At 47.9% G+C, this 21291-nt stretch overlaps 7 protein-coding genes across 7 annotated transcripts; 4 read left to right on the plus strand and 3 right to left on the minus strand.

Moving 5' to 3' along the window:
* Window positions 1–206: 206 nt before the first annotated feature.
* Window positions 207–5166, minus strand: atrF (ABC drug exporter AtrF). The gene has a single exon (XM_024818039.1). It carries the CDS (start codon window positions 4855–4857, stop codon window positions 256–258), a length of 4602 nt encoding a protein of 1533 aa, XP_024675159.1. The 5' UTR covers window positions 4858–5166; the 3' UTR covers window positions 207–255.
* A 3491-nt stretch (window positions 5167–8657) lies between these two features.
* BDW47DRAFT_100574 (uncharacterized protein) lies at window positions 8658–9963 on the minus strand. Its single transcript, XM_024811465.1, has 3 exons — window positions 9603–9963; window positions 9352–9429; window positions 8658–9243 (listed from the first exon to the last, which is right to left on the minus strand). Exons 1-3 carry the CDS (start codon window positions 9806–9808, stop codon window positions 9189–9191), a joined length of 339 nt encoding a protein of 112 aa, XP_024675160.1. The 5' UTR covers window positions 9809–9963; the 3' UTR covers window positions 8658–9188.
* An 82-nt stretch (window positions 9964–10045) lies between these two features.
* On the plus strand, window positions 10046–11411 carry BDW47DRAFT_100575 (uncharacterized protein). Its single transcript, XM_024811466.1, has 2 exons — window positions 10046–10328; window positions 11051–11411. Exons 1-2 carry the CDS (start codon window positions 10326–10328, stop codon window positions 11303–11305), a joined length of 258 nt encoding a protein of 85 aa, XP_024675161.1. The 5' UTR covers window positions 10046–10325; the 3' UTR covers window positions 11306–11411.
* Window positions 11412–12205: 794 nt separating this feature from the next.
* On the minus strand, window positions 12206–12667 carry BDW47DRAFT_100576 (uncharacterized protein). Its single transcript, XM_024811467.1, has one exon. It carries the CDS (start codon window positions 12623–12625, stop codon window positions 12401–12403), a length of 225 nt encoding a protein of 74 aa, XP_024675162.1. The 5' UTR covers window positions 12626–12667; the 3' UTR covers window positions 12206–12400.
* Window positions 12668–14098: 1431 nt separating this feature from the next.
* On the plus strand, window positions 14099–14433 carry BDW47DRAFT_100577 (uncharacterized protein). Its single transcript, XM_024811468.1, has one exon. It carries the CDS (start codon window positions 14143–14145, stop codon window positions 14302–14304), a length of 162 nt encoding a protein of 53 aa, XP_024675163.1. The 5' UTR covers window positions 14099–14142; the 3' UTR covers window positions 14305–14433.
* A 4631-nt stretch (window positions 14434–19064) lies between these two features.
* BDW47DRAFT_100579 (uncharacterized protein) lies at window positions 19065–19844 on the plus strand. The gene has a single exon (XM_024811469.1). The coding sequence runs from the start codon at window positions 19591–19593 to the stop codon at window positions 19753–19755; it is 165 nt and encodes a 54-aa protein (XP_024675164.1). The 5' UTR covers window positions 19065–19590; the 3' UTR covers window positions 19756–19844.
* Window positions 19845–20696: 852 nt separating this feature from the next.
* Window positions 20697–21291, plus strand: BDW47DRAFT_100581 (uncharacterized protein). The gene has a single exon (XM_024811470.1). The coding sequence runs from the start codon at window positions 20930–20932 to the stop codon at window positions 21128–21130; it is 201 nt and encodes a 66-aa protein (XP_024675165.1). The 5' UTR covers window positions 20697–20929; the 3' UTR covers window positions 21131–21291.

Below are 21291 nucleotides of genomic sequence, written 5' to 3' on the forward strand. Positions count from 1 at the left end.
TTGGATAGTATGGTTAAGTTTCTAAATTATGGTATATAAGCTTATGATTATAATATTTAATGTATAGCCAATTCACTATCTATAATGGATATGAAATAAATACACAAAGTGAAATCTATATCTCTCATTCATCATAACCATCATCTCTTCTATCTTTTCACCTTCCCATCCACATGTCCAACGCTCACAGAATAAATAAATAAAAATTAAAATAGAGTAGAAAAAGGAAAAAGAAAGGAAAAAGAGGAGGAGAATCTACTCCTCCACCTTCTTCTCGCTCCTCGAAAACGGCTTCTTGACCGCATCAATCACCAACCCCAACCCGCCAAACAAATAGCCCATCCCGAACGACCAGCCCCTGACTCTAACAGTGTAGATAAAGAAATACACCAGGAGCCAGTTGATGATCACAAAGGCCAAGAAGATGCCGAAGCAGCGCCACTTGTCGCCGTCGTGGACGTTCAGCATGCTCATATACTCGGTGCCATCCTTGTAGGGACAGTACTGGCAGTCTGTGGAGGCATCCGGGTTAACGAGGTAGCCGACGCGAGCGATTTTGTCGACGAAGGCGCCGGCATGGTCTGCACAGGTGGATCCGGGGGGCGGGCTGAAGTGGGTTGCTTCTTTGGGAGAGCAGTGGACTTGGACGGCGGGGAAGACGGCGGCGATGACGCCGCGGAGCCACCAGGTGACTGGGTTGACGTAGTACATCCAGTATTTCCAGAAGACGGGGTAGGTGCTGTAGGGGCGGACGATGCCGTTGAAGAGGTTGACCATGACGAAGAAGAAGGGGAGGACGTTGGAGATGACTGTGAAGGAGGGGGCGAAGGCGCAGATCCATTGGCCCCAGCTGGCCTGGAAGAGGTAGAAGAGCATGGACATGAGGAAGACGTAGCCTGCGGTGCTGGAGTCTGTGGGGAAGCCGACGGGGTAGTACCAGAGGAGCCAGTAGATGAGGCCGGAGAGGATGGCCATGGGGATCTCGCAGACGACGTTGGCGGTGCAAAAGGCGACCCAGCCGTAGATGCGGCTGGGGAATTCGCGCGCTTCCCAGAGGGCGCGGTTCATGTAGAACTTGGGGACGACGCTGTTGAGGACGACGGGTGGGATGAGAATGATCAGGAAGATGGAGAACATGCGGTTTTGCATGCTGGCGATGGAGTTGTCGAGCATGTAAAAGGTGAACCCGTTGAAGATGCCGATGATGACGCTGACGAAGAGCTTGCCGTAGTAGTAAGACGGGTCGCGCCAGTACTGGCGGAAGATGCGCTCGGTGAGAAGCTTGGTCTGGGTCCAGGTCGGCGCGGCGAACTCGTATTGAACTCCGTGGTCGGTGATGGGGATCTTGCTGCGCTCTGCGGTCAGGCGCTGAATCTCGTTCCGTAGATTCTGGTTCTGTTCCGAGCGCTGCCAGATGTCATTCCAGTCGACCTTTTTGCCGTCCTTGGTGGTTGCCTTGGCAGCGGTTTCAAGCACGAATTCGGCGACGTTCTTCGAAGGGGGACACACCGCTCCGTGGTCCGCGAAGTACTTGGTCACGTCGCGACCTTCGGGGCCAACGGGACCGAAGTAGAAGGTATTTCCACCGGGGTTCAAGGCCAGGATCATGTCGAACTGCTGGATAAGCATGGACGACGGCTGGTGGATCGTGCACAGAATCGCCTGTCCCGCCTGGGAGAGCTTCTTCAGGAACCGCACGATCGAGTAAGCCGCCTGACTGTCGAGACCACTGGTGGGCTCGTCCAAGAAGAGAAGAAGGCTTGGCTTCGCAGCCAGCTCGACGCCGATAGTCACCCGCTTCTTCTGCTCGACGTTGAGGGAGCCGATGATCGCGTCCTGGATGTCTTCGAGTTCCAGCAGGTCGATGATCTTGTTGACATAGTCAAGCTTCTCCTCCCGCGGAACATTCCGGTCCTGACGGAGCAAGGCCGAGAACTCAAGCGCTTCGCGGATGGTAGCGGTGTTGTCGTGGAGGTCCATTTGTTCGCAGAATCCCGTGCCGCGCTGGAAATCGGCGCCCAGGGAGTGGCCGTCGACCAGCATATCACCAGACACGACGCCCGTCTTCTGACGCTGGGCCAGGGTGTTGAGCAAGGTGGTCTTACCCGCTCCAGAGGCACCCATTAGGGCAATCATGAAACCGGGCTTGGCGTAGCCATCAATACCGTTGAGGAGCTTTCTCGTTCCGTTTCCGTATGGGACCGTGTATTCGACATTGGACCAGGTGAAGACCCTGTCGCTGGACGACAGCTTGTTGAACGGTTGGGCATCTCCGGATGATCTCGCCTCTCCGCGTGCTAGCGCCGCGTTATCTTCCGGACGTTCGACCTTTTCTTCATCGTTCTCCTTGCCAGTCTGCGCCTTCAGCTTCTTCGCACGGCTCGACCGCTTGAAGACGAGGGCGCCACCGCCACCGCCAGTGAATGTCAGGTATTCGGCAGCAAGAACGGTGACCAAAAGATACAGCACGGTGAACGCGATGACAACACCAAAATTCCGCCAGAGATGACTCCGGGTGAACTGGAAGGTGGTCTGGAGATATGCAGAGCCCGAGACATCCGCCTGGCCGAGCTGAGATCCTGTGAGGGAGCATCCCTGGTATTTCGGATCGATACCCGGGCCCTGAGGGATCAGCATCGAGGGACTGCACTGCATGACACGGCCGGAGAATTCATTCGTAAGAACCGACTCGTAGCTGTAGGCGATCGGGTTGACGTAGAAGAGCCACCCGAACCAGATAGAGCCGTCGATCAGGTCTTGTTTGGGAATCACATAGCCGACGAACAGGATCAACACGTTCAAGGCGATACCGCTGAACCGAACCGCGTCGTCGATCGTCGGCGACAGGGCGGCGAACATGCGATAGAGAGATGTGATGCAGAAAGTGGTCGTGTACACAAACAGAAAGTAGATGAAGAATTTCGAGACGGTGACATCCAGGCCGGCCATGAAATAGACGATGACGGTGAACGGCACCACCATGCAGAATATAGACGGGAAATCCATCACCACGCGGGCAATTGCGACTGCCGAGGGACGGTAAAAGGCATAATCTTTGTGGCGCGCAACGATGCCACGCCCGGTGACCGCGGGCATCAACTCGGTCAGTTGCAGCCAGCCCAGGAAGAGAATCGAGAAGAATAGGGCACCGCCACGCGTGAAGGCGCCGCTGGTATCCAAAGATTCACCGTAGAAGAGAGATGAGACAATCAGGCCGTTGGAAATGATGATAAAGTATTTGGTGTAGAGAGACGTCTTGTCGCCCCAGAGAAGCCAGAACTCGCGCTGGACACACGCCATGACCTGTCGGGGCAGGGACACCGTGTAACTCGAATTCTTGGAGACCGTTTTACTCTTAGACTGGGCGACAGTCTTCTGGAAGCGACGGGTGTCTTCTTGGTTCGTGTCCTGGAGACGCTGCTCGTACTCGCAGACCTCGTTCCAGATCCGCTTATACTCGCTGCTCTGTCGGAAGACTTCCTCGAGCTCCTCGGCCGTCTTGGGTGTCGATGCCTCCCTGCCCGGTTGGAATTGACGGGCGTTCGGATCGCACAGCGAGGTGAGGAAGTCCGCCGTGGTTGACTGCGTCTGACAGTGGAAGCCAAGGTCGACGAAGTACTGCTTCGCTTCGTTGGCCGGTCCCTGGTAAAGCATGCGGCCCTCGTCGATCACCATCACCTTGTCCATGAGTTCGTAGATGCTTTCGCCCGCCTGGTACAGCGTGACCAAGGTGGTCCGTTTGCTGATATCGGTCATGATGCGGAGGGACTTGGCGTAATCGAGCGCGGTGCTGGCGTCCAGGCCGCGGGTGGAATTATCCCAGCAGACCACCGACGATTTGGTCGCCAGGGTCTCGGCAATACTGACACGCTTCCTCTCGCCACCGGACACACCGCGGACGTACTCGTTCCCAACGGGGGTGTCCTTGGTGTGGGTGATGCCGAACATCTTGAGCAGAGCGTCGATAATGACGGGGATGCTAGCTCGGTCGTGTTTCTTGGTCTTGTTGATCAGGGAGAATTTCAATGTCTGCCACACGGTGAGGTTGGGGAAGTGTTGGTCGTCCTCGGGATTGTAGTTGACTTCGCCACGGAACCGCTTGAACTGCTCGTCGGCGGACAAGCCGCCGTAGTTCACATCACCCTCCACCGCGGCAAAGGCACCCCGATCATTCGCAATCGTCTTTAAGAAGGTCGAGCAGCCGGCGCCGGGTCGACCCAGCACGAGCATCATCTCGCCCTCTCGGATCAATCCGCTGAAGTCGTGGAGCAGATCCCGGACCGGGGGCGCCTTTCCGAACCGCAGCGGCGGGATGAACTGGCCGAGTATCCGATATAGATCGGGACCGAACGTCCCCAGCACGGCATCGGGCACGGTACGGACAAAGGAGGCGCCGGTCTGGACACCCTTGACGGTCACGTTCTTGAACACCACTCCCACTCGTTTGGCGGGTTCTCCTGCCGTGGTCCGTCGTTCGAGATGGCCGCCCAGCAGAAACTCGTCCAGATCAAACCCGCCCTGAAACTCTCCTTCCGCATCCTCCCCGTCTCGTCCTTCCTCCTCGTCCCGGGGGTGACGGGCACCGTGGGAGGGCAACGAGCGCAGTCGCGTGGCGTCTGCCGTCGCGGAACGGGTCCGGGTCAATTCTCGTCGCATCTCCTCGAATTCCTCCATCGCACCCCGACGGGAGACGGGTTCTTGGGCGTGTTCGCCCCATCGGCCCTCGACGGACTGGTCGGTGAAACTGGTGGTACTGGAATCGAATGTGGAGTCCGGAGCATCTGTATGATTAAAGCTGTCATCATGCGCCCCCTGCGCATGGGCCAGCGCCTCGGGCTGGCGATGTTCGTCCGCCATGGCGGGAACAAATTTGCGATTTGTTTTATGCCAGAGAAAATGGTGTGGTTGGTGCTATCTGCGACAATCGATTCAAGAAGATATGAAATGAAGGCGACAGAAGGTATATGGACCGAAAAGCTTCTTCGCGGTGTAGCCAATTAAGTGACCAGACACAAGAAGCGATAACAATCAATCAGATAACTAGTCAGCTATACAGCCAAAACCGCGGATTATGCAACCGATGGTTAGGCGAATGGGAAGAAATGACGTTCTTCGACGGCGGTTTTTTTCAACACAGAAACTCAACCACCACGGCGCTGAACCTCGACATTATGTAGGAAGAGGGGACGTTATTGAAATATGGTTTATAAACAGGGATTGCTCGTTAACACCGACGATAACACCGGGGACCCTAAGCAGAAAAAAAAAAAAAAAAAGAAAAAAGAAAAGAAATAGGGTGGATTTGTCAGGCATCGCAAGCACGCATCCAGGGACCCATACGGATAACGGAATAAACGGAGCAATCAGGAGAGAGAACGCGGCCCCTCAACATCCGGCGCAAAGTGATGTGGGGCAGACCCAAAGAGAAAGAAAGGAAAAAGGCCCCATGAGTCAGGATGAGCCATGAGGCTGTTGGAATGATGGGACAAATCACATTGTCCGTGACGGTTTCAGCCAAGGTCGGTTGGAAGCGACCTTTGAGCGCCGGCAAAATGCATGCCAGGCAACGAGATATGGCCAACCATCATGAACAGAATCCATCACATGGGGGGGGATTTCCTGGAGGGAGAGGGGAAGGAGGAGAAGGAGGAGGAAGTCGAGAGGAGGAGATGGTGCGAGAGAAAGGCGTCTGATTGGGAGTCTGGTCAGTCTGGCAGTTCCCACTCCGGACCCTTTACTGCCTGAGGTTAGTGTCTTAGTCAGGCAAGGCACCCAGGCATTGTTCGGAGATAGAGCCTCGGGATTAAGGGGCTGACAGAGCTGAGCTTACTCATTGAGTCATTTCTCATCCTTGATGGATGATGATAATGATACTCATTCACTATCATCTTGACTCAACCAGGATAGCCACATGGGCTGGACCAGTCCACTTTTCCCCCCCTCTTGCTGATTCTGGAGGGATTCTGAGTGGTCCCAAGGGGATCGACTGGCGACGAATCCACAATTCTCCTGCAGCTTTGGAAGTGGATGAAAGGCGGTCAATCAACTTGAATCATGTTGGGCTGATTAATTCACCCATCCTTATTTTTCTTTTTTTCTTGTTTCCTTTTCATTCTACCAGGCAGAGAGGATATGGGACCCACTTTCAAACAGAGCTTGATCCATACCATGTCAGCTACGTCCAGCTCCGTTTCCCTCATCGGGTTTCTACGTGGCTTAGAAATCAATTCGTCGAATCGGATTCTCCCTGGAATCTCTCCGAGTTTCTTTCCGACCTCGAGGCTCCGTCGGATCTTAGCCGTGCAATCAGAATGATTCCATAGCACTCGGATCTATCATATTGGCTTTAAAGTTTTTGATTATTGTACGCCCCACTGCTTTCGAATATTCCTGACCACTCTTACCAATCTGTTGCCTCTTTCCAGTGGAAGGAAAAGGAGAACAAAGAATGAATTTCGGAAGCTAAGAGAAGAACCTAGAACTAGACCCATCTATTATCGGGCGCTTCCACGGAGTAGTCAATACCAAATGGAAGTTAAAAGCTCAGGGTTCGAATTCCTACCCATGCTTGATTTCAATTTCAGTTTTATTTCTATATTTATATGCGTATGTCTTGGTCATAATTTGTAAGCTCTAGATTGGGCATCGGATTTAGTGGAGTTGATCAATCCACCTACCATGGTCTCTCGTCGGAGTCTGGCCGAGCTTAATATCAACATTCCTGCAGAATACGACCATGGCCGCTATTCCCATCTTGGGAAAGGAAGCACATCTGTCTATCTCTTGGTAGAATATCTATCCCATGGCAGCCCAACAGATTGACTACCCCCGCCAATGGGCATAGATATGTTCGTTGCACCCTGAAAGGAGTGTGCCCATGTATATGCACGATATATATCACTCCGGTACCCATTACATCCTCGAGATTCCATAGGGAATGGCGGTGATGCCAACGCGCACCTGACTACAATCAGCGTCGTGCCTGCTCTTCAACTGCACTCTGCAGGCTTGACAGACTTCCTGACACATCACTCGCTATGTTCTTTCCACAGATCTCATCACCGTCATCCCAACTCGTTGATGGTACGGTTTTCCGCAAATGCTGCAATCGATAGGTTGGTTTCACGGCGGGATCGCTTACTATATTTGTCCCAATACGAGCAGTCGAACCGCTGTATGAATCCCACAGATTGCTGACCGCATGGACCTCGATCTCAACTCCCACATGAAAATGATCTTGCGCTTATCATTGTCAGTTCACGCATAAGATAGGATAGAATGTATAAAATACGGATCTTTTTCCTTGCCCAACCGAAATGTCATGGGCTCCCCGTCCAACTCACCCACTTTATCAAGGAGTCATATGGAGACACCATATGGAGAATATGACGCCATAATCGTATATTCACAATCAGCAAAGCAGTGAGAAGGCGTGACTAAATCAATGACACCCTGCTATGCCCGAAGGACCCAACTCTGCAGACAATTCAATAGAACGCAGACACTGCATTCGAGCCAGCTGGCAGACGCCGCATTCGACAGATCGGATGCACTGCTATCTTTAGCATCCTCGTGCTAAAGCAATGGGTTTGTCTCCGTCGACCTCCTCCCCCGACCAAACTTCAACCAGATCTAGATATTGACAGTATGTACGAGGTAGCAGTATACTCTTCATATCCCAATTTCTCTGGTGACCCAACCAGTCCCTCGCATTACATGATAGGCGCTGTGGTCCGGATGGCTTGGTTCTGTTTTCGATAGTCATCAATTATCCACTCACGAGATATTGACTCATAGCGGCGAAGGGAGATCTTAGGGTAGTGGGTGGACAGGATGAATTATCATGACCTAATCCATGCTACCGGGCGGATTCGCCGATGGCAAATGAGTATCTTTAGATACACGGTATATGCTCCTCGTGGGCTGTTTCCAAACACTATACAGCTAGAACTTTGATAACTATCTAGAACTCTACAAAACAGCTGATGCCAAACAGATATAGGTACACGACAACCCCGTTCTCTACACCTCCCAATCCAGAATCAATCAAAATCAGGCGTCCCTACAATCGCGTTCTAATAGTGACGGTGCTAAGATTTGCAGCTCACTGCTTGAACACTGCACCTTGGGTCATATACAAGTACAAGGCCGGAATTGATTGTGGACTATACAGTCAATTGAGCTAATCTAACCCAGAAACTCACCTTATAAGACAGTATACATACTGCATATATCCCGTTGCTTTCCACCTCCCTTGATATAGCTGTGGAAGCAGTCACACCACGATAGACGCATCAGTTGGCGGCGCAAACAGCTTTTCGATGCTTGATATCTGCGGATTTCGACTATCTACACTTATCAGTCATCATCATGTTGATGAAAGCATCGACTTCATCAGAACATCAAATGTTCAGTGTCCTAATCGCTCGTTACCACAAGCTGGGATCATTCCACTACGAAGCACAAAAAAACAAACAGTCAGCTCATGAAGGGCGACCCTAATATAAGACGAGGCAGGTGCAGCTTTTACAAAAGGGCAAACATGCCAGTTCACGTTATAGATCTATAGCTAGTGAGTTCATATATTCCTCTGGTTGGTCTAGAGTCGTGGTTTGAACCGGATATTGATAGATGTAGGATTAACTATAGAGGAGCTGGCCTGCTTCTGCAAGCTATACACGGCATATCACAGAGAAAGCATACCTTCGAATGCACAACAGCACAACATGATACAATCATATAAACCACAACCAGCGCATACTACACACAATCTACATAGCAACAACACAAGTTTACCCTAGACACAAATACAAAGCCCAGATAGACATACTTCTCTCATGATAAGGACAATCCAATCCAGCCAAAATGACAGCCCCAAGCCTATACCAACACTCGACCAGAAAGCTACTAACCACTTAGGTCAATATACTCAATCGTGCAAGTAGATAGTGCGCTTGAGAAATTCCCTGCCCGTAGAGCCCAACCCTACCTAAGTCAGATACTATGCAATGACACACAATTCCAGATGCGCACGTTATACAACATATGATCCATATAGCAGGGCTGAAACCGTTCTTTCAACGTAAATGACTGAAGAGATTCATATTGGTTTAACAATTAGCCGGCGTGGCCGGGGGCTAGACATCGAGTTCGTTGTTTGTTTTTATTTCTCTCTTTGTTGTTTTTTATCAATGTGTCCCACCTTCGTGGAAGGCGTGCAGAGAATAATTATTCGGATGGCACCTGTGTTCGAAGAGCAGTTAGTTACACACGGGGTTTCCTCGGGTGCTATGGTCGTGTCATATCCAGAATGAGATAGATTAGATGCGCGGCATCTCTCTAGGTACATACTTGTCTTCGGGGTTTACAGCTGGTTGATTGGGAGGAATTGGTTTTGGACACTCAGTGATGATTCTTTCCCGGGTGTAGCTTGTGATAAGTTAGCGTAAAGACTTTTTAAAGAGACAATAATATACTGCCATTGCAGTACGGAGTATAGCACGATGGAATTCGTTGTTCATGTGGTGAGTATGCTGGAATCTGTGGTTCAATTTGCTCAAGTACTAGCTATGATGGAAGTGTAGAAATTGGATGGAACCCACTCGCTATAGTATGAATAGTGTTGATATGATCGAAGTTCCATTGTAGGACTCGATAGAGAGTATATGTATAGTTCATGAATGATATATGCTCTTAACTCATTGCACATCAACTTCACCAGGGCAGTTGATTTTTTTGATAGCATCAATATTAAACCTACAACAAATCCCATCGAGCTTCTGATCTGAAGGCTCCACGGCACCAACATAACAGCTCATTCACGCTCGAGTATCCTCCAGAGCAGACCCGGGGGAAATGACAGGGCTCACCCGGTGCAATCCACCCTCAGCACATACTAAACGAAGTAACTTTATCTTCAAGGCTGGACAGGATGGATAACAGGGATCCAACATTCAAATCCCGGGATCGTGTTCCACGCAACGTCTCCAAATCGGCTGACTTCCAATTTGGTACGAAACTAGAACGCTAGACATCACTGCCATGCGAATGACAACGCCACCAGACATACATGCCAGCCACAGAGCACACGTAATGCTCCGACACACGTAAAGCAGCAGCGAGGGGAAGCTAATCAACCACATAAGGATTGGAGCCACGACGACTTGGGCACAAGTCAATCAATCGATCCTTGCGTCCACACGCACGGAGGAGCGCAGCCAAGTCAATCCCAGCTTGACCTGGCTTGTGCAATTGGGACAGACGCCGGACTCCTGATTCTAGATGGACTGATGGCTGCAAGAGGTGCCCGGAAAGGATGAGCCAAGATGGTCAGATCAGCTAAATCAAGAGCGAGATTCGCATCGGGGAGAGGTCGGCGGTGTTCCGACTGATCCTGCCCAACGACAAGTGAATCCTGACACTCCGGCCGGGCCAGATTGACACCCCGATCGAAGTATCCATCTAGCGCCCGTGCGATTTGAGTTTGCCCCTTGCATGTCGCAAACAGGGGACTGTCTGATGTTGACAAGATGCTTGTCGATGGGAATGGAATGTGGGCGGTTCAGTTCCGTCCATTTCCTGGAATGGATCTTGTTTTGGGGGTTTTTTTGTCAAGTATGGAAGGCTCAAGTTGGATCGAGTTGGCAAGCTGGGGGTTTTGCGAGCGCTTTGCGTAAGAAGGAATCTTGACGAGGCGGAGAGCATTCCTTACTTTTCCTTTCCTCCTTTTCTTATTTTTTGTCCCCCTAGTGAAATGAGATTATAGAATGGGTTCTTTTCAGTCTCTTCACTCAGGATAGCATCCTTCTATGCGAAGACTGACCAGAAAGGAAGGACTTATCTTGACCCACTGCCCACTGCCCACCCCAGCGCGTTGGCGTTGGCGGCGCGATTTCATCGCAGCCCAGCCGCGCTGCAGATCGACACGGAGACAGTAGCGCAAAATCATCTCTACAGTACTACCGTAGCATCATCCAAACGGGGCGTGTCTAGGGCCTTTGCCAGGTTTAATGGGGGAATCACTCTCCACAGCGGATACGCCCAACGACAGGTTAAAAAAAAAAAGGAAGACACCCGTCGGGACATATCCCACTCGCGACTAAGGGGAACGTCTAGAGATGGATGTGGGCTTGGCATGATGATCATTATGTCTCAAAGACGTCGAAGAGATTTCCGCAAAAGTGAGGTTGATGAGACACGCACAGACTCCAGAGCCACGTTTTATGGGAGTTGCCCGAGACCACTCTCTGCTGGTGGGGGTGTAGGTATGATCATGTATACTTTATTGGGGTTAGCCTTGGGCTAGTGGTTGGCAAGCGTTGAGGATGAGGTTGAATTAAAGGAAGGGGACATGGAAGGGATGGTCAAGACAAAAGCAAAAAGACGAAGAAAATGGAAGAAAATGGAATTCAAGAAAAGAAATAAAAAGACAAAAGGAGAAAGTCCGAAAAAAACAAAAAGCCAGAGAGAGGAAAAAAGCAATATCAAACCGGTACGCAAGGGACCCAACATGATGCCATTTTAGGTATCCTGGAAATTAGACTCAACTCCAGGCGGTGATAGGGAAGGATCTAGAAGCGCTCTAATGGTCCAGTCAACCTTAGCATCATAAGTGGTCTCATTAATTCGATTACTAGCATGCATGAGCAAAAGCAATATCTGACGACGGTGATGGATAATTGCGATGGACTACTTGGTGTCAACACTAGGGAGCATCTAGTATGGCGATGGAGAGAGAGATCAACGGTGCATCATTAGTATCCACTAGGGGTTACATTAATCAAATTAAGTTTGGATGATGGGGAAGGTAATTACATCCTGAACAAAATCATCATGGGGAAAGCAGTCAAAAATGATGATCGTAATCGTACGAGAATCCAGTCATCGTAATAGTACCAAGATGGTAAGGTTGGGCTTCAACCCAGCCACTTGCCAAGCATCTTAGCCTCATGGACCATGTGTACTAGATGAGTAGTTACCAGTAGTATCTGTACCTTCAGCCATCTCATCGAAGCGGTCAATACTCAGGTAGGCATGTACTCCGTACCTAATAGGTACCTAGTATGCAATCTCAAGGACCACATGGCTCTTATTGGCATCCTGTCCGTTCTGGCTTCGTTGTACTGCAGTGCCCTGCAACATGAACAGTATCTCACTCGGACTATAATTCCTGGTATCAGACTATCAGCAAGTCTCGATAGGCGCGACATGGTGACTGCATGGATATCAAATCACGCGGAGTAGAGCCGCGCTATTAGTATTACTAGGTACCTAGTAGGCTGAGTTGGATCCCACTCCTTACTCTGTACATCCATCTGACTGGAGGTTGGGGTAGCTCCGAGTATAGTAATTGCTGTTCCAAGTGTAATTATCATGTCACGTCAGGAAGAAAGTGTCCTTGTCAAGGTTGAATTAACCAAGTAGGTATGGATCCACCACCCATGGGGAAATACGGAGAACCACCAGAACTGAAGGAGAAGAAAATCCGACAGGTCAGGTCCATCCTCTGACAAGTCACTCCAATCCAGATGATTATTCTTCCGCAGCACGTCGCCCCAAAAGTGTGCAAAGTGTGGGGAACAAGTCGGAGTGTCTGGTTGCCTTGCGTCCAGGATTGTCGGAGCATGACAAGAGAGGGATATGATCCGTGAGCGGATACGAGAGCCACTTCATGTCACTTCCATTCGTTACCTAGTACGGAGTACTTGTTAGGATTGGTGCCATTACTCCAAAATTGAGAAGCTCGACCGCATCGACGGAGCCTAACCAACTACTAAAGAGTAAGACTAGGTGTTTCACCAACCCCGTTGATCCTCAACCAGCGCTATTCGGAACTATTGCCATCGGTGGGGCTGCCCCATTAACAATTCTCATATTATAGTAACTATAATATAGGTGACTAGACCATACTACCCTACGGAGTACCTACCGAAGAAATCTATTACGGAGTAGTCCCAAAGGTACTCCGTACCTAATACCTATATCATGGATCACTATACCACGACTAAGCATGGTCTGGGAACGCTCGACCGATCGCTATATGGGCAGTGTGGGCACTACTCCGTAGACAGGATACCTTTCTTGCCTTTTGGTCAGAAATCAAGCAGCTCGGTCATCCCGATTGTTATCATGATCGTTCCTTAATTCGCCGTGGACCCTGCTATTCTTTTTCTTCCTTTTCTTACTATTAATATTATCATTATTCATCTATTTATTTTCCTGTATTATCATCTATCCACTATCCAGTCACACACCTATTTCCCCTTTCCCCCTCTCTCTCTCTCTCCGCTCTCGGTCTCTCACCCAAATACCTTTCTGGGATGTTGCCAATCTCCGGAGCCATCAATCCACCCGTGATCTTCGGATGGACCAGCCTACGCATCCATCCATCCACCCATCCATCCAGCCCAGTCCAGTTCAGTCCGAATCAGCTTGGCGCTTGACATGATAATCATTTTGACTGAATTCCTCATTTGACCATCGTATCAATCCGAAAACGGAAAGAAAGAAAAAAAGAAAAAGAAAAAGCACCGCCGTCTAACTGATGATCCCAAAGAAGCAATAATCAACGGCAGAGTAAACGCCCCGGTAGTATCCCGAGCGTGGATCAAGGAATACCCGCGTGAAACCGAGCCCATGTTCCTGTAGAAATGATTCGTATTACCTTTTTCGACTAGTTGGAAGATGATACACATGCAGGCGGGCAAATATGGGAAACGATCCCTGGACCACGGCTATCCTATCTTACTACCTGTCTATCTACCTACTTACCTACTAGGTACCGACGACTAACCTGCTTACCTACCTGTGCCTACTAAGGTAGAACCTATGAGATCCCCTGGAGGAGTTCCGAATCATACAGCCTGATTGGCGCACAGGGTGCACACTGTGGCCACTTGCATTTCCGCGAGTTCTGCTTCCAGTAAGGTAAGGTCAGAAGGACAGTGCGACATGAAAGTGACGTTGTCAGACCACAGGGTAAAAGAAGGGAGAGAGGGGGGGGGAGGACCGGGGGGAAAGGGATGGAAAGGACTGGAGGAAAAAGGGATTAACACCCCAAGCCATTTAGAGGAGGCCAATGTAAGAGAAATGGCAGATTTTTTGAGTGACACTGGCCAATTAGAGGGTGTGGAAGCTTGCATTATGGATGGAATTAATCCTGGAAGTTATATTATAGGAGGTTGGAGTTCTGTCACTGTTGAGGTGCTACCTTTGTGTTCATTCTTGTTTTTTTCCCCTTCTCTTTCTTGTTTATTTGATTTATTTATTTGTCTACTATTTCACAGAATTGATTGGAATACATGATTGGATATGGTTGATGATTGATGGATGAGAATTTCTAATACTGGCCAGGATCCTGCTCCATCCAGTGTGGTCCGGTCTTCTCCGTCCTTACCACAATAAGCCGCCTGCGTTGGAGATGCAGAAGACCTGTATCGACTCTGACGTTATCATCCACATGTTATCGTTCATCTAATTGTCTCTTTTCTGTTTGAAGTCTACATCGATACTCTCTCTCTGTGAGGAAAGAGGGCTATTGCATTTCCCATATTTCCAATTATCCCAACACAATACCATCCCCCCATACTAGATATATCCCACTGATATGGTAAGTAGCTAGGTTCTCTTGTTCAGGTAGGTAATTACCATGATCTACCATACCATACTAGGACTCCCGGTCTAGTACTAGTTAATACTAGCCCCGAGCCATCAACTCGTGTCGTTCTGGCCTCTCTCCCTCCCCTTTGGTTCCTTCCTTCCCTTCCACTCACTGCTCAGCCGGACTGTGGTATGGGCGCGATGATCGCCTGCTTAAAGCAGGTTGACCCTGTCACGACCGGCACTAGGCACTACACTGTATATCCCTGCGGCATTATCACCACTTTCCGTCTCTGAGTGGGTGAACAAGGTCAGTCCGACTACGCCACAGGTTTTTTTTATTTTCATTTTTACTTTTTTTTTTGGGAATGGTCTAGTCTGTCTAGCCTGGATGGAGGTAGTGTCTTTTGGAATATGTTTTAATTTCCCTACGAGCTAAGCTGCGTTGGTTGAGTTTTAGTTGACTTTGAAGGTGGATGATCGGCTTGTCGGTCTGAATCTGATCCACATGGTCTACCAGTTTACGACGGAGAAATGAGGTGAAATGGAAATTGGAAATGGGGATTTCGAGAGGATGACTTAAGATGCGGCAAAAGGTTGTCGGGAGTACTCCGTGGAAAAGGTAATCATGCAGGACGAAAAAGAAAATAAATAAATAAGCATTGAAATAAAAAGATAAACAAATGAGTAAAAAATCTATAAAAAATCTGTACGGAGTAGAAGACAAGTCAGACAGAGAGGAAGAGAGATCCCTGTCATCCTATCCTAACCCAGGCCTCTGGTTCACCGTTCGTGGCGCAACTGGTCTGAGCAAATCAAACCACGATCGAAGAAGTATGGCTTCGGGCAGAAGGACGACCTGGAATACGAGACGCCCCTCTCTAGTCTCCAGCGTGGGCTCGGGCGTGGGAGCCACTACGACCGACTAGCGGATCGCGATAGATACTGGAATTAAACCTGTGGGGACTCTTATACCAACGAGAGGTAGACAACACATATGGAGCAATTCATCATGATTTGATGGTTTCTCCTCTTTCCTCCGTCTGAGAAGAAGGAGTCTGTCTCACTGTGACGGGATCTTGATCCGGTTGTCCTGCTGCCTGTGCGCTTTGGTCTTGGCTTGTATGTAGATCTCCTGCTCGATACTGTACCTCAGTACGGACTACGGAGTACCCCAGACAGGATTTTATATTACGAAACCTATTACGAATAATAACAGTGGCTCTCGTGGCAATGATCGAATAATATACATGAATCTGGGGAATGATCAATGGTAATGATTATAATCATACACAAAAAAAATTAATACCCCTATCACATCTCGATGGTGATGTTCGCTAAAGCAGGCCTCATGCGGCGTTGTCTAGATTCGGTAGATCATATCCACGCGTAGAGATCTATTATTACTTGACCTTGCGCAAAGGGGGTTCAATTCCCGGTCTCAACGTCTTATGCCTGCATGTGCCACGCACTCTAGACATCCAATAACTGGAGTAGCAGTACCCCTTGTTTCTTATTATTTGTTCAGTTTATTAATTTGGATAATAATTATGATAATATTCAATTGTGATAATAATTTCCAAGTGCAGCTGCATGCAATATTAATATCGATCGCAGTACTCCGTACAGGCCTTTGCGGTTTCAAAACATCTCCAAAGATTACATAGTCAATACTGAATGGCGGTCGGTCACTTGGACTAACTGACTGTGTCTACCTACTGCCTAGTACTATAACACTACTCGTCGCTGCGGTACGAAAACCGGTGGTACTTCGAGAATAATAAACCAGGCAATGCAGCTTGATTCAAAACAGAGTACACATCTACTTTTTAAATCATACCTCTAAGACTCTAACATCCTATAACAAAATTGAGTTTTGACAAGCACGCGCCAACTGAGATCGACTGCTGTTCACCCACTTTGTCGGGACCTGCCAATCAACCCCGACTCGCCATCGGCGTGATCCTCCACCTCGGGCTGTCTTGTATAACAGACCGATCCAAACCCTAGCTGGAGTTGAGTCACCTCCCTTAACCCATTGGACTTCCATTGGACTTGATTCAGCTTACCCCTCTCCGTCCACTATCTTGCCCGAAGTCTGGTCACTCGATAGATCTATCTCTTCACCGGTTTCCTCCGATGATCGCAGGTTTCACCAGGTCCGTGAGGGACTGGACTCGATCTGCTGAGGATCTCCCGACAAGGTTTTGGCAAATATCGTAGCATCCAATATAAGCTCAAGGAACGGGGATTCTCCCCTGAACCTGGACCCTGGTGAAGGTACTACACCAGAAATGTAAGCAAAAGAACAACTTTATCTTTAAATCTGATGTTCTTCTTATTGTTGGTCACTGGTTATTCTCAGGTACAACGTTTAGTATTAAATACCTATTCCAACACTTTAGTCGTGGAGAGGCAATTCCCCCTTTTATTATGTCCTATTATTACTATCCGTTGATAATAACATTACAAGCACGGCCGAGAAAAACCCGACCCCCCAAAAAGGGAGGCTATATGACGGTCCTATTAAGACTGATGTCTCGTCTTCCACTTACTACCTCTGGAATCTGGATGGTTGTAAAGGGGGGCAGATCGGCGGAGCAGGGCGGGAATCATTTTTGGACCCAGAAAACCGCAGGAAGAGGCTTTGGTCGTTGCGCACAGTCCTCTCCTTTCTCCTCTTCTTCCTCTTTTTCTTTACATTATTTTTTTTTTCCCTTTCACTCCTCCTTTCTCCGCCATGTCGGGCACCACCTGGGTTGGCTTATTCTACTCGTAATGGATGATGCCCCGGTCTACTTGTCACAGACTTCTTTCCACCCCCTCCCTCTTTTCCATCCTCTAACCCCCTCACAGACAAGATAGATACCCTCCTTCGGGCACGAACCGCAATGACAATCTGAAAGGGACTAAAGCCTGATGGCGTTCTTAGTTTCTCCTCGGTCAACCGCCACGTAATTACACAGCCATCTTTTCTCTCACCCCCCGACCCCTCCCGCCTTCTTGTCTTTCCCATTTCCATCTTCCTCTGATCCCAGCTGGTTATGGGGATCCATCCAGAGCTCGGATCGTCTTTGCCTGTTTGGGTGGTGAGCACCCACAGTGCTCCACGAAATCCCGAGGGCGCATTGGACCATGGAATTGAAGCCTGCCTATCCGAACCGGACTATGGATCGATGTCCTCCGGATCTCTGTGTGTCTGTGTCTTTTGTCTGTCCTTCCCTGTGTCTGCCCCCTCTACTCCATACTCCGTATATCATTTTATCTAGGAATAATCTCAAACAGCCGCATGACGCTATACAATAGCTCTTCCCCTCTTCTCCTACGATCCTCTCCTATCCTATGATAGGAATTAGTTACATACTGGACAAGGTAAGTAAGTAGTAAGTACTCGCAGAAACGCACACTTCGAGATCTGAGCGCAAAACGAATGACCGTTGGTTCCCACTCTTAATCTTATGAGTTATATTATTAGATGACTAGAGTGTTTTTTTTCTTATTCCTTCTTATTACTTTTTTCTTTCTTGTTAGTGTCATAGTAGGCTAGTTCCAAATGCGAAAATGAGAAGAGAGAAATATAAAAAAAAAATCCATGTCAAAATAATCATCATGGACTAGCACTAATTGACAGCGTTCATGTCGATCAAACAATATTGGTGAAATTGGATCAACGACTATCAGTAGTTGGGTGGGAGGCAGGTGACCTACGGATTGTACTGTAGGTGAGTTGCCCTAATGAATGAATGGTCTATGACGATTAGGATGTGTTGCAGTCTTCATATGCTTGGTCTTGTACTACGGAGTACTAGGTATCAGTATAAGCAAATAGTACCTTACGGAGAGGGAATGGTCAGCATGTTTAAAATGAAAATGATTTTGAAGACAGAGGGATAGACGGGAGGGGGAAGACTAGTTTCAAGTTAGTCGGAGTCGATCTGAGAGGGTTTTACAATCATCGTTATTATTATATATTTTTACAATTAATATTTAGTAAATCATTATGACTGAGATTAAATAATATTTATATTATCTAATATACGGCCTGGGCTCTTACCTCCACTTCCTCCCAGCTCAAGTTCGATGACCGGTGCACATGAGAGCTATTGCTGCTCCTTCAAGTTGGTTATCGTCAAGTCTTCAGGGCGGAGCCATGGTTGGATGGAGGACTGGGGGATTGGGATCCACTTCTGCAGACAACCCCTCAATCAGTCGGCGATTCGGTCGACATGCTCACGGACCATATTATGTACTGTATGTATCTGTATAGATCATGTATGAGTATAATTTGAGTATGGAAGGGGAAATATAAAAGTATATCAGACGGAATTTATGGAGATGATAAACCAAATGTACTCTTGGATTCAAATCATGATGATCAGATCTGCGATACTATATATTCTATACAAGTATCTAGTGATAGTCAGATGTAAGGAACTCAATAGAACTAATTGACCGAGTATCTAACTGTCCACAGCCCCTTTCCCTTCTCTTCCCCAAAATCCACCATTACACTCCACTGGGTTTATTCATTTCATCTACTTTTCTCCTCCATCACCTATTTTTCTCATATCCGCTGTACTGCCTATCCTATACAAAGTGTTAATGTTCTCCTATTTCACATTAGAAAGTTGAACATCAAACATCAACCTACCTATCAAAGACAGCAATCCCCGCCCGTAGATCATCTCTCCCTCTCGGTTCCCACGCACATCCCGTCATTTACCGTACCCTGCTCCGGAAATCATCAACCCAATCTATCGTTGTTCTCTCCTGCTTTGCCTTCCGGCATTTATCCTAGTCGGGCGGAATTTTCGGGACATCATATCGTCATCGTCATCTTGTCCCTTCCCTTCCTCTTCTGCCCTCCCCTCTATCCTAATAAATGGTCAGATGGCCGTTTCTTTTTCGACACCATCGGACATTCCGGTACATATAGAGTCGGGTGATGTCGTGGTCCCTGATCTGATTTCTTCCGAGGAGATCGAAATATGAATGGCAAGGGCAAGGACACGAATTGTGGACGTCATTACCAATCGACTAGTGAAAAGTGAAACGGGGTACCTGCTTCTGCCATCCCCGCTGGGTTTGGTTGGTTTTATTATTATTTCTTTTTTTTTTTGGTTTCTTCAGTCTGCGGAAAGCTTTCACCGATATTAGGCTGTCTTCTTTTTTTTCTTCGGCTGTCTCCTAGATGGCTTGTTTCGGCTATCCTATCGTGTACTGTCGACCCTGTAGCTACCTTATTGCTGATTCTTCTTCCGGTATATTAGTATATCATTCAGTTTGATCAACAGAATACTTCAACTCAAGATGTATGCGGAGAGAAAGAAAGAAAGAAAGATAAATCCATCTATAAACAGGATCCACGGTGACCAAATTGTTGCGGCCTTGCCTGGTCCTCGGGATCACTAGTCGACCCCACCTCATTCAATCATGGGTACTGGCTCCTAAATACTGGATAGTGACTTAGTTGGTAAAGAAAAAAAAAGGATCCTAGGTGGACGCCAATGCTGCTCGGGCCTACCACCAACTTTCCCTCCTAGTGGACTGGAACTAGTTGGTGGTTTACCAAGTGACCGTGACCATCGCGCCCCGCCCACACCCGCCCACACCCGCCCGTCCGACTTGCTCATTATTATTATTATCATCATTGTCAGGCCGGTTCAGACTGGACGGATATGGTTCTATGTGTAATCTATATTAGTATCTACTAGAGATATTCTGTTATTGTAGGTTGACTGTGATGGATGAGTAGTTCTGGCGAATCAATCCAAAACTTGATTTTGTGTAAATTACGTTACCTTACTTACCTCCAAGCCTGCGCTGCAGTGCTGAGATTCTTGATCTTTCTTTTTGAATAATAAACCAGAGTAAAAAAATAATAATGTGGATAACATGTAATAAAATAATAAAGTAAATAGAAATAAAACCATCAGATTTTATTTTATATGATTTGATTTTATTACTATCATTTCCATCATAGTCATTATTATAATCATCATCATAATAATAATTCTTCCTTTTTCTTTTCTCGGTGCTTCTTTTCTTTTATTTATTCCAGCCTATTTTATTTATTTTACTGGTTTTACTGATTTTACTGATTCTATTCTATTCATTTTATTTCCCTTTTCTACTTCTTTTATACATAGTCATCATCCTCCCCTCCAGCCAGATGCTTCACTGCTCTTTTCCAATCCATACATATCCACCTCCGCCTCCACCTCCACCTCCATCATCCTGACGCATCCCGTTCCGATCTTCCTCATCGTGAACCCCGTTGTCATTCCTCCTCCTCATATGGCACCGGTGGTTGCGGCGAATCCCAGAGTGGATGATCAATCGGCTTACATTCCTCCTCCGAAACAGAGTCCAACTCGTTACTCGGCGTAAGCTGAGTTGGTTCTTCCACCTGGAATTTATCCTTGATTTTCTATTTATTTATTCGGTTTATACTTTGACTTTGACTTTTGACTTCGATCATCTATATTATAATTTCCCCCCCTCTTTTGTTTTGTTACTGGATGGTACATAGTGAACTTGAAGTGAACGTCTGTTGTCTATTTGGATTGAAGAAGTTCGTTCTCTGGTCTATTTCACGAGGCTCTGACGGATAGAACTGTCAAGACAGACGATAGAGAAGAAGAGGAAGAAAAAGATATAAAAAAAAAAACGAAAAAACAAGGAAAGAAAAGA

The sequence above is a fragment of the Aspergillus candidus genome (genome assembly GCF_002847045.1).
Source record: "Aspergillus candidus strain CBS 102.13 unplaced genomic scaffold BDW47scaffold_6, whole genome shotgun sequence".
In the NCBI taxonomy this organism is placed as follows: Eukaryota; Fungi; Ascomycota; class Eurotiomycetes; order Eurotiales; family Aspergillaceae; genus Aspergillus; species Aspergillus candidus.

Coding starts and splice junctions, on each gene's coding strand:
- atrF (XM_024818039.1), bottom strand. CDS start 4,857: ATGGCGGACGAACATCGCCAGCCCGAGGCGCTGGCCCATGCGCAGGGG.
- BDW47DRAFT_100577 (XM_024811468.1), top strand. CDS start 14,143: ATGGATGGAATTAATCCTGGAAGTTATATTATAGGAGGTTGGAGTTCT.
- BDW47DRAFT_100574 (XM_024811465.1), bottom strand. CDS start 9,808: ATGTTGGTGCCGTGGAGCCTTCAGATCAGAAGCTCGATGGGATTTGTT. Junction 9,430..9,602: donor CACTATTCATACTATAGCGA/GTGGGTTCCATC, acceptor ACTTATCACAAG/CTACACCCGGGAAAGAATCA. Junction 9,244..9,351: donor GCTGTAAACCCCGAAGACAA/GTATGTACCTAG, acceptor CTTCGAACACAG/GTGCCATCCGAATAATTATT.
- BDW47DRAFT_100576 (XM_024811467.1), bottom strand. CDS start 12,625: ATGCTCCGACAATCCTGGACGCAAGGCAACCAGACACTCCGACTTGTT.
- BDW47DRAFT_100581 (XM_024811470.1), top strand. CDS start 20,930: ATGATCAATCGGCTTACATTCCTCCTCCGAAACAGAGTCCAACTCGTT.
- BDW47DRAFT_100579 (XM_024811469.1), top strand. CDS start 19,591: ATGGCAAGGGCAAGGACACGAATTGTGGACGTCATTACCAATCGACTA.